Raw genomic sequence first — 15,681 nt, forward strand, 5'->3', positions numbered from 1 at the left:
CTGGTAGAACTTTGACTTCAGATGACCCTTGATGCTTTTGTCTTTCACCACTTCATACACTGCCTGCATCTTTGCATTGACCTCGTCTGTAATCTTGACATCGCTACAGGTTTTAGAACCGAGGTACTCTGATTTTATTAGTCGTAGTAGATCTTCTCCGTCAGCGTTGTTGGTCCCAACTTCTCATCGATCAGATGCCATGTACTCAGTTTTCATTCTGATGAGCAGCAGGCCGTATCGCGAAAGTCGGTCGATCCACTTTTGTCTTTGGCACTTGTTCTCCTCAGCCAACATGACACTATGAGCACAGAGAAGTGTCCATGGTAGTGTCATGTGCAGATTTGCTGAGACAGTGTCCGTCACAAGAATGAACAGCAGTACTGATAAGGCCGAGCCTTGGTGGACTTCTAATGTGATGCAGAATCATTGGTTTTTACATGTGTAGGAGTAAAGGGAATCAGCTGGGTCTGCCAATAGACGTTTCCAATTTAATCCGTGGAGTGTCGCGAAATTTTTTTGCACGTTGCATATCACCAGTAACTCGTGAGTTCTCTCCGCGTCTGCGTGTATGATTCCGCGCGACGCTATGGAAGTTCATAGGCACGGACGACAGGAACGTTTCATGTTGATGTTCTAGGAGGGAGAAATTTCTTTTATTTGCCTTATCTTTCCACATCATGTGAACGCAAAATTGCTGCTCCACCTGACAGTCGATGCTTGTGCACGTCAGTTTTACAGGTGGTGGTCGTGGTGTATTGGAAGTGTGCCCTGGGGTTGTGCTGTACTGACCTGGAAGGCCTGGTGCTCCTGGTTGTCCTGGTGCTCCGGGGTATCCGCCAGGTCCTGTGGGAGGCTTCTGTCCCGGTCCTCCTGGGTATCCTGAAACGCCGAGTCAATCATTATAGATTCAGAAAGCGAACTGTATTTTTATAGCATTAAAAACATACATGATTCATAAAAAAGCACTACAAAAGGGCGAAACGGTTTGGAGCGGAGACATCTGTTGGAGATAAAACAACATAATAAGGAACTGTGAATACATTTCCTCCGAATCTAACGCCACAGTAAAGGAAATGCACCAAAGGAGCTACCGCAGATAGTCACGAACAATCATTTACGTTAATTTTATACATTTCTGTTTGTTAAACTCACACTATGAGTTTCTGGTGTTCGCCTATCATCTAGTTCTATATGACATCGACATGGTGCTCAGAAAATGTCTAAAACGTTTGTGGGAAAGTTGCAGGACATTTTGCACTGAGACTTAAATGTTAAGAAAAAATTCAATACGTTGCACCGTTTCCAAGTTATTTAGCACTGAAGTTACCCATTGCGGTCGCCGCGCGCGCAAATTAAAGTTTCAGCTGACCAAACAAAGCACACTTAGGTCAACACCTCTCCTGGGAGCCCGTTTGAATACGAGCGAGCGACGCCCCGACTGGCTAATTTCAAAGTTAAATCACTCAGAAACGGCAGAACGCATCGAATTTTTTTTCTTAAATTTATGTCTCAATACAACCTGCCCAGCAACTTCCCTACAAGCGTTTCACACAGGTTATCAAGATTTAAGTGACTTTGAACGTAGTGTTATAATCGGCGCAAGAGCGATGGGACTCAACAACTCCGAGATAGCGATGAACTGGGGAGTTTCCCGTACTATCATTTCACGAGTGTACCGTTAATATCAGAAATCCGGTAAAACATCAAATCTTCGACATCGCTGAGGCCGGAAAAACATCCTCAAAGAACGGGACCAACGACGACTGAAGAGAATCGTTCAAAGTGACAGAAGTGCAACCCTTCCGCAAACTGCTGCGGATTTCAGTGCTGGACCATCAACGAGTGTCAGCGTGGGAACCATTCAACGAAAAATCAGCGATATGGGCTTTTGGACCCGAAGGCCCATTCGTGTACTCTTGATGACTGCACGACACAAAGATTTACTCCTCGCCCTGGCCCGTCAACACCGACATTGAACTGTTGATGACTGGAATCATGCTGCCTGGTCGGACCAGTATCGTTTCAAATTGTATCGAGCGGATGGACGTGTACGGGTATGGAGACAACCTCATGAATTCATGGACTCTGTATATCAGCAAGGGACTGTTGAAGTTGGTGGAGGCTCTGTAATGGTGTGGGGCACATGACCCATACGAGTCTGACAGGTGACACGCACGTAAGCATCCTTTCTGATCACCTGCATCCATTCATGTCCGTTGTGCATTCCGACGGACTAGGGCATTTCCAGCAGGACAATGTGACACCCCATATATCCAGAATTGGTACAGAGTGGCTCCAAGAACACTCTCCTGAGTTTAAACATTTCTGCTGGCCACCAAAGTCCCAGGACATGAACATTATTGAGGATATGTGGGATGCCTTGCAACGTGCTGTTCAGAAGAGATCTCCCTCATCGTGTACTATTACGATTTATGGACAGCCCTGCAGGCTGCATGGTGTCAATTCAATCCGGCACTACTTCAGACATTAGTAGAGTCCATGCCACGTCGTGTTGCGGCACTTCTGCGTACTCGCGGGGGCCCTACACGACATTAGGCATGTGCACCAGATTTTTTTGTCTCTTCATTGTTCATGTTAGCGAATACATCCACTGTACAATGCAGCGCATCTTAAAGCTCTCGGACATTCGACTCAAACTTACTGAGTAAAAGTGGTAACGTGTCTGTCTGATGAATCAGTAGGTGAAAACAATCTGAACAGGTGGCAAATAATGCTCTTTCTATGAAGGGAACTAAAAAGCAGTCTTGAAGCCGCAAAAGAAGTATTAGAGATGAACGTCCGTCGACAGTAGAGCCAAGGTCTGGTTAGAGACTTTCTCCATGACGGCAACGCTCTTCGTATGTTAATGAATGTTTGAAAAAGTTCTTGTGAGTCAGAGCGGTACTAACCAACATTGTTTCACGTGCTGAGAAGAAATTTAGCAATTTTACTGGAGTATAGCTTGGTCCGATTACGATGTCAGGTAACGTTGCTTTAAGAACTTAAGAAGATGATTACGTTAGAGCTGTAATTATACCAACTGAATTAAATCTCTGCAGCCTGTGACAGTAATACACTCTACCGAGCGATCGTAATAACCCAATGATGAATACTTGTCAGCCTTTCCACTTACACCTCTTCGTCTCCGCTCCACCCATAAAATTAAAATAATCTATACTGAAACCACCATTTAGTCTACGAGAGTTAGAAAGACTGGATATGACTTGTTCGTACTGATACCACATTGTAAGCTGCATTGCACCAATAAATTACTTATATTTGTCGGGTAGCTATGTAAATGTAATTAATAATTTTATCATTTTACTGACCCAGTTCAAGTCGTATTAATCATGTCTATGTAAGTATCAAATGGGACTTTCCACATACTATTTTAGTGTGACAGTTGTGTGTCTGTAAGACGATGAAACCAATAGAAATGCTGAACTTCCATTCCCTGACTATTCATTTAATTATTCTTAGAAACCTGTATCTTGTTAAGAGCTTTTCCAAGATTATGTTACTTTTAACTTTCAACATTATCATCTATATTTCATTTTTATCAGTCTTCACGAAATACAGAAAAATATTTACGTCATCATTACTCTTGTTCTAAAACTAAACTGCCTTCGCTGGATTATCCTATTATCCGTGTGAGTACCCACAGTGATAAGTGAAATCGTGACTGTTCAACAGAAACGGAAGCCAGCTACAACGTATGAAATTATTAAAACAGCCATATGTTGATGTGAGACTAGGGAGGAAGTCGTCATCCTTTCTTAGATATGTGTGGACAAGTACTGAGTGTAAGGGTCAGATGTAAGGCGACGAGGAGCATTAGTAGTCGGTAGTACATTGTGAGGTGACACGAGGAAGCATGTACGATCATAGCGGTCTGTCATTACCTGGTGTTCCTGGAAGCCCTGGAGCGCCGGGGTATCCTGGGTATCCTCCTGGACCTCCGCCTGGGTATCCTGTGGCAGGAACATCGTAATTAGAAAGGTGGTCTCACAGTATCACAAGATTAAATGATAACCTCCTGCGTATCAAGCAGAAGGGTCAGAAATGTTTGACGCTGCCTCATAATTTCGCTCCTGGTCATATCATAGAGTGACTATTTTGATTCCTTAGGGACGAGTCTCAGTCTAGCGTGGTTGTGCTGTTGGCATCTCTTTACACTCTCCCCTCTGACGTAGATACATTTTTTGGTATCGTATCGTGACGAGCTCCAGTAAATAAATCGTGAGGTCGCATACTGGCTACGATCATTGTTTGAAGCTGTGCTTCGTGAAGCACATACAAAGTTACTTATTTATTGTTTCTTTTTATTCTGTTTTGTAGGTTATACAATAGCTCATATTTTGCTTACTAATTACCATCTAGTAACATACTGGATATTTCAAAATAATACTGTGTTACAAAGGAAAATAGAATAGCTAAAGCAGATGAGGAAGAGAGAGAGAGAGCAAGAGGAATAGTAATAAGAAAAATATGTTAATATGAGCGGTCTCTGCAAAGAACGGTGCCCTCAGCTCTGTCATACTCGGTTGTAAGCCGTCCGTAAGTAATAGATACTAAAATTTGTCTACGTACTCCAATTCGTCGGTGACGGTAAAGGAACTGGAAGGCCAGTTGAACGAAATTGATACTGGAACAATAGGAATATTAACAAAGGTAAAATAAAGGTAATAGAGCGTAACAGAATCAAATCAGACGGTACTGGGAGAACGACACACTCCTTTATTTCCTTCTTCTTGTAGGCAGTACCTCTTTCGTTACAGCTTTTTAAGCTAGTCTTTCTTAACGCTAGGTTTACTGGTCATATGTTTAGCAATGCCAGAAGCGTCTTGGTTGGTGTTCTATACGCGTCTTCGAGGCACAGGAATATACTTTGTGGTCGCCGAAGGTACTGTGTTATTTTCACCATTATGGCTATGTGAGCCCATACACTTTGCCCATAACCTGCTATAGCAAAGAGAGTTGCACTGTGATGTGTTCGTATTATGCTTGGAGACAGCTGAAAGCTTCTTTAGCCGATTGAGTATATTTTGCTGAGGATTTAAACACCTCTTTAGCAGACAATTTCTACGTGCGTCCGAATGTTCTGTTTCCAATTGACATTTATACGAAGGTAACTACGAACTGCTTTTCTCTTCACTCATTTATTACTTATTTTGATCGAAACTCCTGACATCCTACCAGCAGGCGCAAGCTTGGAGGGTATTGTTTGTTTCTGCCATCAGCGATCTACCCCAATGTCATCAAATGTACTGGCAAACTGTGTGTTATCTGTGCTCTGCCTGGACGTCAGCGAGATGGAAAATATAGGATTTGACGTCAAAAGTTCGCTTGCTGAGTCGAACTATTGGTTTTGCAAAGATACGACAAGCGCTGACTCTCTAACATTAAGTTCTCTCCAGTAGGTCTTCTCCTGCTTGTAACTGAACTGGTGATTACAGAACAGAAATGTTTCACCTTTTCGTAATCTCATTGGAGAGGGGAAAACCTTATATCCGTTCCAAATCAAGAACAAATTTCAGTTTTTTTTTAAAATATTATCCTTTTATACATGGAACCATAACGGTGCGCTAAATTTCTGAATTCAGTTTCAGTTGCAGTTTCCAAAATCAAAATACGGAAAAACTTAGTTGTTTCTGCAAGAAATAAACTGTAATTATACAAGAAACAAGTTATGCTATGAGAAAAAAGTATGTTACATTATCAAAGTAGGTCACTGTATTTTTCACACGAAAAACAAAAATGTATATGTTACAGAACACATGACATTTTCAACACTTTTATGAAAACACTCGATATAAGTAAGGTAACATACAAAGCAACGCAATGAAAATGATCTACAGTAAGATAAATTATGCAAAAATTGTCATGTGAGAGCGCTAAATTCAAGAAACATAATCTATAGTGACTACTGGAAGACATTTACACAAATATTGCGATTTGTATGATATGTAGCCAACAACTTCTTGGGATCCTCCAACCTCTGTTGTTCACTGGAACAGACCAAGGAGGCATGATGTGCTGAAGTTTCTACAGCTTACGGAAGCTGAATGAATTCTACACTAAAGCATGAACGACCTTGACGACAGATACAGGTCCGCTGTGTTGTGAATAGTACTGAAATTCCATGTGTATACTCGATGGATATTCAGCACTTCAGGATATGTTTTGCAGTAGGCTTTCCATCAGTGATCAAAATCCAGACGTGTAGGGATTCGAATTTTATTACTGACAATTACAGTTTGTTCATAATTACTGTAGGACCGAAACTTCGGCGGGCTCATGTGAAGACGTGGAGAAGAGAGACCATGTCCTGTACAGAACACACGCCTATTCTTACATTTCATTCAACTCGTTACTGAATTTTCGACATGCGGGAAACTTATTTTGTTACTGAATTTCGGTGAACACATTATGCGTGCGAATTATTAAGAATGTGTCAAATTTTCATTTTTTCCAAACTGAAATTCTGCCTGAGATCTCTAACACGAGATAATATGAGTTAAACGTGATGCGTGATGCTGCGCTTGCGCGTAGCGTGAAAACCTCAGGGGCGGCCTGTTTGGGTTTTATTGAATGCAATGGAGCGCAATGTTGTAATTAATCCATCAATATGTTTTCTGAGCAAAGCTTCTACATTTTTGGGGCAGCGTAACAAAAAAAAATTACGCCAGGTAATTGAGTTGAAGAAACTTAAGGGATCGGCAGAAAGAAGAAGAGTGATACAAATTACACATCTTCAGTTTTTCAACAGTTGTAATGCGGACAGTGAGAGCGATTTCTTTTGTGTGATGAGAGCACCTGCCCGGAAAGCCGCGCACGTTAACTCGCCACTTTCGGAATTCGGGGAGATGCGACGATCTCGAATGGAATACCCACCCGGCGGTCTAACGACAAGGGCCAGTGTACCGGCCAATGCGGAAGTTGTTTTTAGCCAGTTTTCCACATCCGGCTGCGTGACTACCAGTCTGGTACCCACAAATCACTCCATTATACAATTCGCAAACATTTAGAAAACTTTCCCACTCTTTCACATGCGGTAACACTAGACGTAATCAGTTGGGATACACAACTACGATTCCGGACGAAAACGGGCGGCGACAGGAAGATCAGAAGGCCACGCTCGGCTACTAATACTGCCAAATCCAATAATTAACATGCTGAACCCATGTAGGTACGGGATACACGCGAAAGAAAAATAAGGGTAAGACTGAGTAGTTGAGATGAACTTCATTCAGACTCAGTTATTACGAAAATGTAATTCGACTGTGCCAGGCACTTAAACTACGTTGGGCTGGAATGACAGTGCCATTGTGGCAGCATTAAGGTGGGAATCCGTCGTTTAGAAGACGGATTAATCCCATAAGCTCGAGCTTCTTAAGCTTATCATTACTTCGGCGTTTCGGCACTGAAGCCAATAATCTTATATTTTCTCTTTGGCATGGTGGCCGTCTTTTCAGCAACGAAAGAACACGTAGGAGCGTTATCGAGAACAATTGTTGACAGTGTAGGCACGTAACGCGCGAACCATTTTGCTCGACAGACCACTTAATGGCAGTGCCCTGACCAAGAGAGCGATGTCTAACTTTTCCCTGAATAGCTTCTTACGAAATTGCTGCCAGCCGGGGTGGCCGAGCGGTTTTAGGCGCTACAGTCTGGAACCGCGCTACCGCTACGGTCGCAGGTTCGAATCCTGCCTCGGGCATGGATGTGTGTGATGTCCTTAGGATAGTTGTAAGTTGTACGGGACTGATGACCTCAGAAGTTAAGTCCCATAGTGCTCAGAGCCATTTGAACCATTTAGCCATTTGAACGAAATTGCTTGTGACGTTTTTCAGTATCACGCAACACGGAACAAATAATTGTAATAACAGGTAAAATGTTAACCCTTCGAGTGTAAGAAATAAAAATGAACAAAATCTCAGCGAATAACGACGATCCCAGAGACATCAAACTGCTTGAAGCAGCACTTGCAACGTAGTGCAAGCGGGAAATGTAGGGGTGCGGATGAAGTTCCGGCAACCGCAGATGATCGTCGCATTTACAGGTCTCATCGGTTTCATTGAATATGTGCCGTGGCTTCCCCGTCAGCCTCACTCCGCTACTAAATTCGTACAAGGGGTGGACAAAATATGGAAACACCTAAAACACAATACATTACCATGCCTAATACGGTGTAGGAGGACCATTGGCGTTCAAAGAAGTTTCCAGTCATCTCGTAATGGGTAAATAAAACTCCTGTATGCTTTTCATTGGAAGTTTATATCATTCTTCCTCCAAAACAGTGGCAAGTTTAAGTAAGAATGATGGACTTGGATACTGATCAAGCACCATTCTCTCCTAAACAGACGACAAAAGCTGAATAATAATGAGATGTCGTGACTGGTGGCCGGCGGAGATGCATCAAGACATTCTCGTGCTTAAAAAACCAGTCTTGGACGATGCGAGTGGTGTGAAAACGAGCCTTGTCGTCTTGGAATTCAGCGTCACTATTGGAGAACAAAAATTGTACCATGGGATCAGCCAAAATGGTCACGTAGTCCTTGGCAGTTATGCGAGCTTACAGGGTATCCTCGGAGCACATGAAAAACCATGATATGGCTGCCCAAATTATCACAGAACCCTCGTCATGATTCATTCTTGGGACGTAAACTCGAGAAGTTGGGAACAGTGTGAAATAAAGGACACCTCAGATCAACCGCCTGTCTTCCATAGCTCCATAGTCCAAGTTATATAGCTTCCGCACAATGATTTCCTGTTAAGGCGATTTACATCACTCAGGTGTGGATTTAGATTTCCACCTTGTCCAGCAATTCCCGGCTTTTGGAGCCCTCTTCCTCTTCGTTTTGGTGCTGACATGGTTCGTGAAAGCAGTGACTTTTGTAGCTGTGGTCCTCTTACTTTTCGTCACAAGCCTCTTCAATGACCGCCTGTCACGATCCCTCGACACACACTTTAGTCCGCGTTGTGACGTAGCGGATGATTTTTCACCCGTTTTCCGCGTATGCGGTATAAATCTTGGTACTGAAGGCTGCCTTGGTTACGGAACCATTCTGGATACGAGCAACAACAACTCGTCCACGTTCGAAGTCACTACATACAACACTCGTCCACGTTCGAAGTCACTACATACAACACTGTTGCGACAACGTGTGAGACTTGCAACGTGTTGAAAATACTGCACAGACGCCGATTGCGGTCAGGTACAACCGAGCACCTTGCAGGCTTGGCTACTATCTGGATTTATGTTCAAGCATGCATTTGTCCATGTGTTTCCATATTTTTTTCAACATCTGTAGTTGTCAACCCTAAAGTAATTTTGAATAGAATGTAGTTAATCATTGATTATGTTGCTTTATACTCTCGTGTAACGTATACACGTTACCAATTAGGTTTCTTTCGGAGTATGCTGATCCATTAGCTTCATACTTAACAATCATATACAACCGTTTGCCCGACGAAAGATCCGTACCCAGAGACTGGTAAATTGCGCAGGTCACACCAATATTAAAGAAATGTAGTAGGAGTAATCCACTTAATTACAAGCCCGTATCCTTAACATCGATATGCAGCAGGATTCTGGAACATATATTGTGTTCGAAGGTAATGAATTACCTCGAAGAAAGCGGTCTATTGACACACAGTCAACATGGGTTTAGAAAACATCGTTCTTTTCATGCGCAACTAGCTCTTCGCTCGCATGAGTGCTATTGACAATGGATTTCAGATCGATTCCGTATTTCTGGATTTCCGGAAGGCTTTTGACATTGTACCACACAAGCAGCTTGTAGTGAAATTGCGTGCTTATGGAATATCGCCTCAGGTATTTGACTAGATTTGTAACTTCCTGTCAGAGAGGTCACAGTTCGTATTAATTGACGGAAAGTCATCGAGTACAACAGAAGTGATTTCTGGCGTTCGCCAAGGTAGCGTAATAGGCCTTTTGCTGTTCCTTAGCTATATAAGCGATTTGGGAGACAATCTGAGCAGCCGTCTTAGATTGTTTGCAGATGACGCTGTCGTCTATCGACTAATAAAGTCATCAGAAGATCAAAACAAATTGCAAAATGATTTAGAAGAAATATCGGATGGTGCGAAAAGTGGCAGTTGACCCTATATAACGGAAAGTGTGAGGTCGTCCACATGAGTGCTGAAAGAATTCGTTAAACTTGGATTACACGATAAATCAATCAAATCTAAAGGGCGTAAATTCAACTAAATACCTAGGAATTACAATTACGAACAACTCAAATTGGAAGGTACACATAGAAAATGTTGTGGGGAAGGCTAACCAGAGTCTGTGTTTTATTGGTAGGACACTTAGAAAATGTCACAGATCTGCTAAAGAGACTGCACTACGCGCGTCCGTTCTCTTTCAGAATACTGCTCGGCGCTGTTGGATTCTTACCAGATAGAACTGACGGAGTACATGGAAAAAGTTCAAAGAAGGGCAGCACGTTTTATATTATCGCAAAATATGGGAGAGAGTGTCACTGAAATGATACAGGAATTAGTCTGGACGACATTAAAAGAAAGTCGTTTTTCGCTGCGACGGAATCTTCTTACGTAATTCCAATCACCAACTTTCTCCTCAGAATGGGAAAATATTTTGTGAACCCGACATACCCAGGGAGAAACGATCACCACGATAAAGTAAGGGAAATCAGTGCTCCTACGGAAAGTTATAGGTGTTCGTTCTTTCAGCGCGCTGTACGAGATTGGAATAATAGAGAACTGTGAAGGTCGTTCGATGAATCCTCTGCCAGGCACTTAAATGTGATTTTCAGAGTATCCATGTAGATGTAGATGTAGGTGTTTCTACAGATCTCTCTTCTTCTTACCAAAATGGAATAGCATCTACTGGGAAAACGATGTATCTTGATGAAGCACCTCTTCTTCCAGTGCAAATCATTTTAAAATATCTCGCAATTGTCTCACAACAACACGTACTGTTAACTAAACAGCCGAACAAGAAAGCCCTCGGAAGTTGAGCAAACTGCAGCACGAGCATACACTAAGGCACGTCAAAACGTGTAAGCAGCGCAAAGCCTCAGTGTAGTGATGCCGTCTACCCACTGAGGGAGCGAGTACACTAGTGGCGGACTTACGTTGCTTCTGCTGTCGTCGCAGTGTTCTTGGGCCTACACTTTCGAGACGAGTCACTGGACTATCGTGATTTCTACACACACAATGTAGATCCTAGACAAGCCCAATAATGCCATAAAGCGTGTTACGGAAAACTGCGAAATCACTTGGTTTCCGAAGTCACCGACTCAGTTGTTGGCATTACTTATTACCTACACTCAGTATGAGAATGTCTCAAATTGCTAGTGACGTCACCTGGTCCTCCTGGATATCCTCCTGGTCCTGACGGCGGCCTCTGGCCTGGTGTTCCCGGGTAGCCTGGGGGGGAAACAACGTCCGCATTAGCACTTTGCGATATTGTTAGTTACCCATTCCACATATCATTTGCATGGTCTTATTGAAACAGTGAGGAAGAAATCAGTTCACATTATTTATTTACGAGTATTACTACAAGATGGCCATTTGCGGGTTACTAAATAGCACCTTGGCTTAAATTATTAAGTGTAATAAGAATTAACGTATTTACCTGTAACGCTTCTTAAGTAAGTGGTATACATTTAACAGTAGTTCTTTTAGCTATAGATTCTAAAGTCATTGAATAAATTTAATCTATGGAACAGGAAGAGTTACCGAGAAGAGATGATGTTAGGCTAGATTTAAATTTGCTTTGATAACTTTCAGTTTACGTTGTCCGGCAAAAGATCGAAGAACTGAATTGCTTTCTGTGCCACTGACAACTACATAAGATTATACACATGATTTTCCTTCTTTTAGTTTTGCAACTGTAGGCACCACCATAAGTCTCAAACTGCGACAGGTCATTTACCATAATTTGACTTGTGAATGTTGGTGGACGTCACATGTGTTAGTAGACATAATGGCTGCAACATTGAATATCGCGACCTGGTCAAATAATCGGATGACTTTTGTGACACACTCTAAGCGTTTAAAATGTCATTCAGCACCTCTCGGAGCTGCAATTAAAATTTAGTAGAGAAACCAAAAATTACGGAACTTACTTAAATGATGCCGTCGCTTCTGACACAACAGGATTTGTGACAGAAAAAAAACACGTTAATACAGGGTGTAGCAAGAAGCTGTGGCCAAAATTTCAGAAAAATTTCTCACACACAGAGGAGGAACACATGTTATATTGACATGGGTCTGGCAATGCTTTATTTCCATGTAAGAGTTCATTTTCTACTTCCCTTCATAATGAAATTAATCGTGGGAAACATGCAGAAAAAGGATGTGCCAGCATTACATGAAACGTTTTGCTACAGGAAATGTTCAAAATAACCTATGGTTATGGTGTGATACAATTTTCTAAATGAAATGTTCAAAATGCCGTCCATTAATAAGGGTACATGCATTAACCTTCCCTCACGTTGAATCCCTGACGTGCTGTGTATCTCTGGAGCAGGGCTGGCCACAGCATGTCAAAACACACGCGAGCCAGATGCTCGTTCTTTCCCGGAATTACTTGGTGTAACGCGGCATTTCATTTAGTGTTTAGTGTTGCGGTGCCCCATTTTGCACTAGGCGCAACTTATTTCAGTTCAGGAGAATCATGGTGTCAGCTCCGTTTATTCTTATTTATTTGTTTCTCGTATGAAGGACGTTCACAGATGCAGTGGCCGTTTGCACAAAAAGAGGCAGTCTAGCGATCTAGCTTCACAAGTCTCTAAAAATGAATGGGAATGACAGAAGAGAGGAATGAGAAGTCTCAACATCTATTATGCGGTCGCATTATCTACGAGCAATACAAATGTGCTATGAAACGACATTACAAAACCATGCAGGAAGAATTTAATGGCTCTGACAATGGAAAAACAAGAACTTAATATCGAAAGACATACTAGATTCATTGTTCTGAGCATCAAGAAGCACTTGTGCTAAATTTGTGGGCATGGAACATGTGAAAAAAGTGACGGTACGAATAGTAAAATTTCCGAAGTCGCACACATTATTCCACTGTCAGTTGTAACAGTTTTCTATGGAACTAAACAAAGAGCATGAAGGCAAAGTACGTTGGTTACCTAAAGGAGCATGCCTGAAACGATCATTCAGTTTAAAGCCCGCTATTGAATTTCTGAAAGAAAAAGGAGTACAAGAACGAAACTTAAGACATCCGGAATTAATTGCAGCTTTGCGTTTTAAGTGGACTTTAGCTACCCACGTTCCACAGTAAGACAGCGCAGGGTGAGGAACGTCTTGTTTCTGATTTGCTGGGAATGCATTTAGAAAGGAAATCGCATTGTAGAAGTGAAAAATCTAACAACGACAGAAACAAAGTCCAGTTTCCTAAGATCACCGGCATTAAAAAAAGAAAAACAACATGAGGTCTGAATAATTTATTGTGGACTTGAAACAATTACAATAGTTAATTAAGCGTTTTAAGCTCAGTGCAAATCTTACATTTATTTTCGAGCTGTTTTAGAGGTCGTTTGCCGTTTCAGTTAAAGGACCCCTTTGCACTCGCAAATGTAACTGATTGATCTGCAACGTAATTCCCATTTGAAAGACAAATCCTTTAACGTTAAAATTGCCCAGGTCGTTTTCCTAAGGTAGGGATTTTAAGTATCCATAATGATGTTTCAAAAGTTCTACAACATTTCGATCAGCAAATATACAGGGTGTTTCCGTAAGAGAGTGCAAAAATTTAACAGGAAATAGAGGATGCTTCGCTGAACAATTTGTGGTACGCAGGAATAAAATCACGTTACTGTGTACTTTTTATATTTACATTAGTTACTGTTAACTGCAAATATAATCACTGATACAATGAACGTACCATTTGTACTGTGTCCTACAAAATGTGCTGAAAGTGACGGCCAACATCAATGCAAGCATGAAATCGGCGAACAAGATTCTGGTGCGCCATGACAAATATCTCTGGTGTGTTTCTAATCACATCAGAGACAGCTGGAATTCTGGCAACTAATACCACCTCCGTATTCACTGGGGTCTCATACACAAATGACTTTAGATATCCGCATAGTAAATAACCAAGGGGATCCAGGTCAGGTGACCATGGAGTAGGACCTCGCCTTCCAATCCAACAACCAGGAAATACCGAACCGGTACTGCTCCACCGTATTGTACTGTGCGTCTCCGAATAGCTCTGAGTAATGATTGGGTCTGTCGTTGATTCATAGCACGTTCTATCATGGGAAAATGTATATACGATGCGATTCAGCCTCCTCATGGAAGACTAAAGTGAACAAAACTTGCATCATGGTTTCCTAGTAATCAGGTTCGTCCTCCTTATTTCCTTGCGGGAAATAGAAAACGTACATGTAAATAAGTAGCACAGTATGTGTAAATACATACGATTGTTATGTATAAATAAGCTGGGAAACAGTAAAGCTACACATAGCGGTAGACAAGGTTCCTTCCCTATATCCTTAAGCCGGCTTCTCCGACCCCAGGTTCATTGCTTCAAATTAACCAGTGGATCATTCTTATGTCTTGTTACATAATTGCACTCTCTTACGGAAATTCCACGTGTATGCGAAAGATGTTTTTTCGATTATTAAACGAAATTACGTGGAGACCTTACTGCCCAAATCTGTAAAGTTATCTTGCTTACGTTCATATACCGACGGCTTTTTTCTAGATAAAAATTACATTATGAATTCGCCAACAATAATCAAATAAGACTAAAAATTTGTTTCGTTTGTGTTCTGTGTTGCTGAGACATATGAATATTAAATCGAATCGTATGCAACGCTGTTATGTTGCCAGCTAAAGTCAGCGCATTTGCCGTTTACTCGTCATTCCGCTCCTCCTGCTAAGACAGCGTGGCGTGGCAGGGGGGAAAGTACGCAGACAAGCTGAGCAGTATGGCACGCGAGCCAGGGCACAGCTTATGGGCCGAACATTTGGCTGCCCCTGCTCTGGAGAGGCAAAAGCCTTGCTGCAGTTGGTACACCAGTTCCCGTCAGATCACCGAAGTTCAGCGCTGTTGGGCGTGGCCGGCACTTGGATGAGTGACCGTCCGGGCGGCCATGCGCTATTGCCATTTTTCGTGGTGCACTCAGCCTCGTGATGCTAAATTAGGAGCTACTCGACCGAATAGTAGCGGCTCCGGTCACAGAAAACCATCACAACGACTGGGAGAACGGTGTGCTGACCACGCGCCCCTCCTATCCGCATCATCAGCAGTCGGATGATCCCGATGGGCCACTTGTGGCCTGAAGACAGAGTGCTTTTGCTTGGTTTTGCCTGCTCTGGAGAATCACGTCATCGACAAAGATATTCTGTCAAAATTTGGACTAGGATTGTTGGTGGCTGTTAGAGCCTCATGTTCCCTGACAGATGAGTAAGTGGAGGTGGACAAATTCCTGGGCCTCTGCATTCTCCAGACCTAAACACTCTAGACTAGACATTTATTCATGGGGCAATTTGAGAACTCCCATGTGCAGAACCCCCGTACAAAAAGAACGTTCTTCGTGCCCATATTGTCAACAATACGCAATTCTACAGGGATATATCAGCACATCAGAAAGTCAGCGCAACTGTAGGTTGACGCATGTATCGTTTGCTAACGGAGGACATTTTGAAAAATTCATTTGGGAA

At 42.4% G+C, this 15,681-nt stretch overlaps 1 protein-coding gene across 16 annotated transcripts in view; it reads right to left on the reverse strand.

Annotated features, from left to right (window-relative positions):
• Window positions 1–15,681, reverse strand: part of LOC126100222 (collagen alpha-2(IV) chain-like) — a 173,041-nt gene that overhangs the window by 27,377 nt on the left and 129,983 nt on the right. For 15 of the 16 annotated variants that reach the window (XM_049910784.1, XM_049910791.1, XM_049910789.1 and 12 more), the window contains exons 6-8: window positions 11,356–11,418; window positions 3,903–3,971; window positions 790–879 (exon numbers count right to left, since the gene is read on the reverse strand). In XM_049910784.1, the coding sequence (XP_049766741.1) occupies window positions 790–879; window positions 3,903–3,971; window positions 11,356–11,418 (222 nt within the window). The remainder of the gene's footprint in view (window positions 1–789; window positions 880–3,902; window positions 3,972–11,355; window positions 11,419–15,681) is intronic. The other variant, XM_049910786.1, reaches the window with a different exon arrangement.

The sequence above is a fragment of the Schistocerca cancellata genome, chromosome 9 (genome assembly GCF_023864275.1).
Source record: "Schistocerca cancellata isolate TAMUIC-IGC-003103 chromosome 9, iqSchCanc2.1, whole genome shotgun sequence".
Lineage (NCBI taxonomy): Eukaryota > Metazoa > Arthropoda > Insecta > Orthoptera > Acrididae > Schistocerca > Schistocerca cancellata.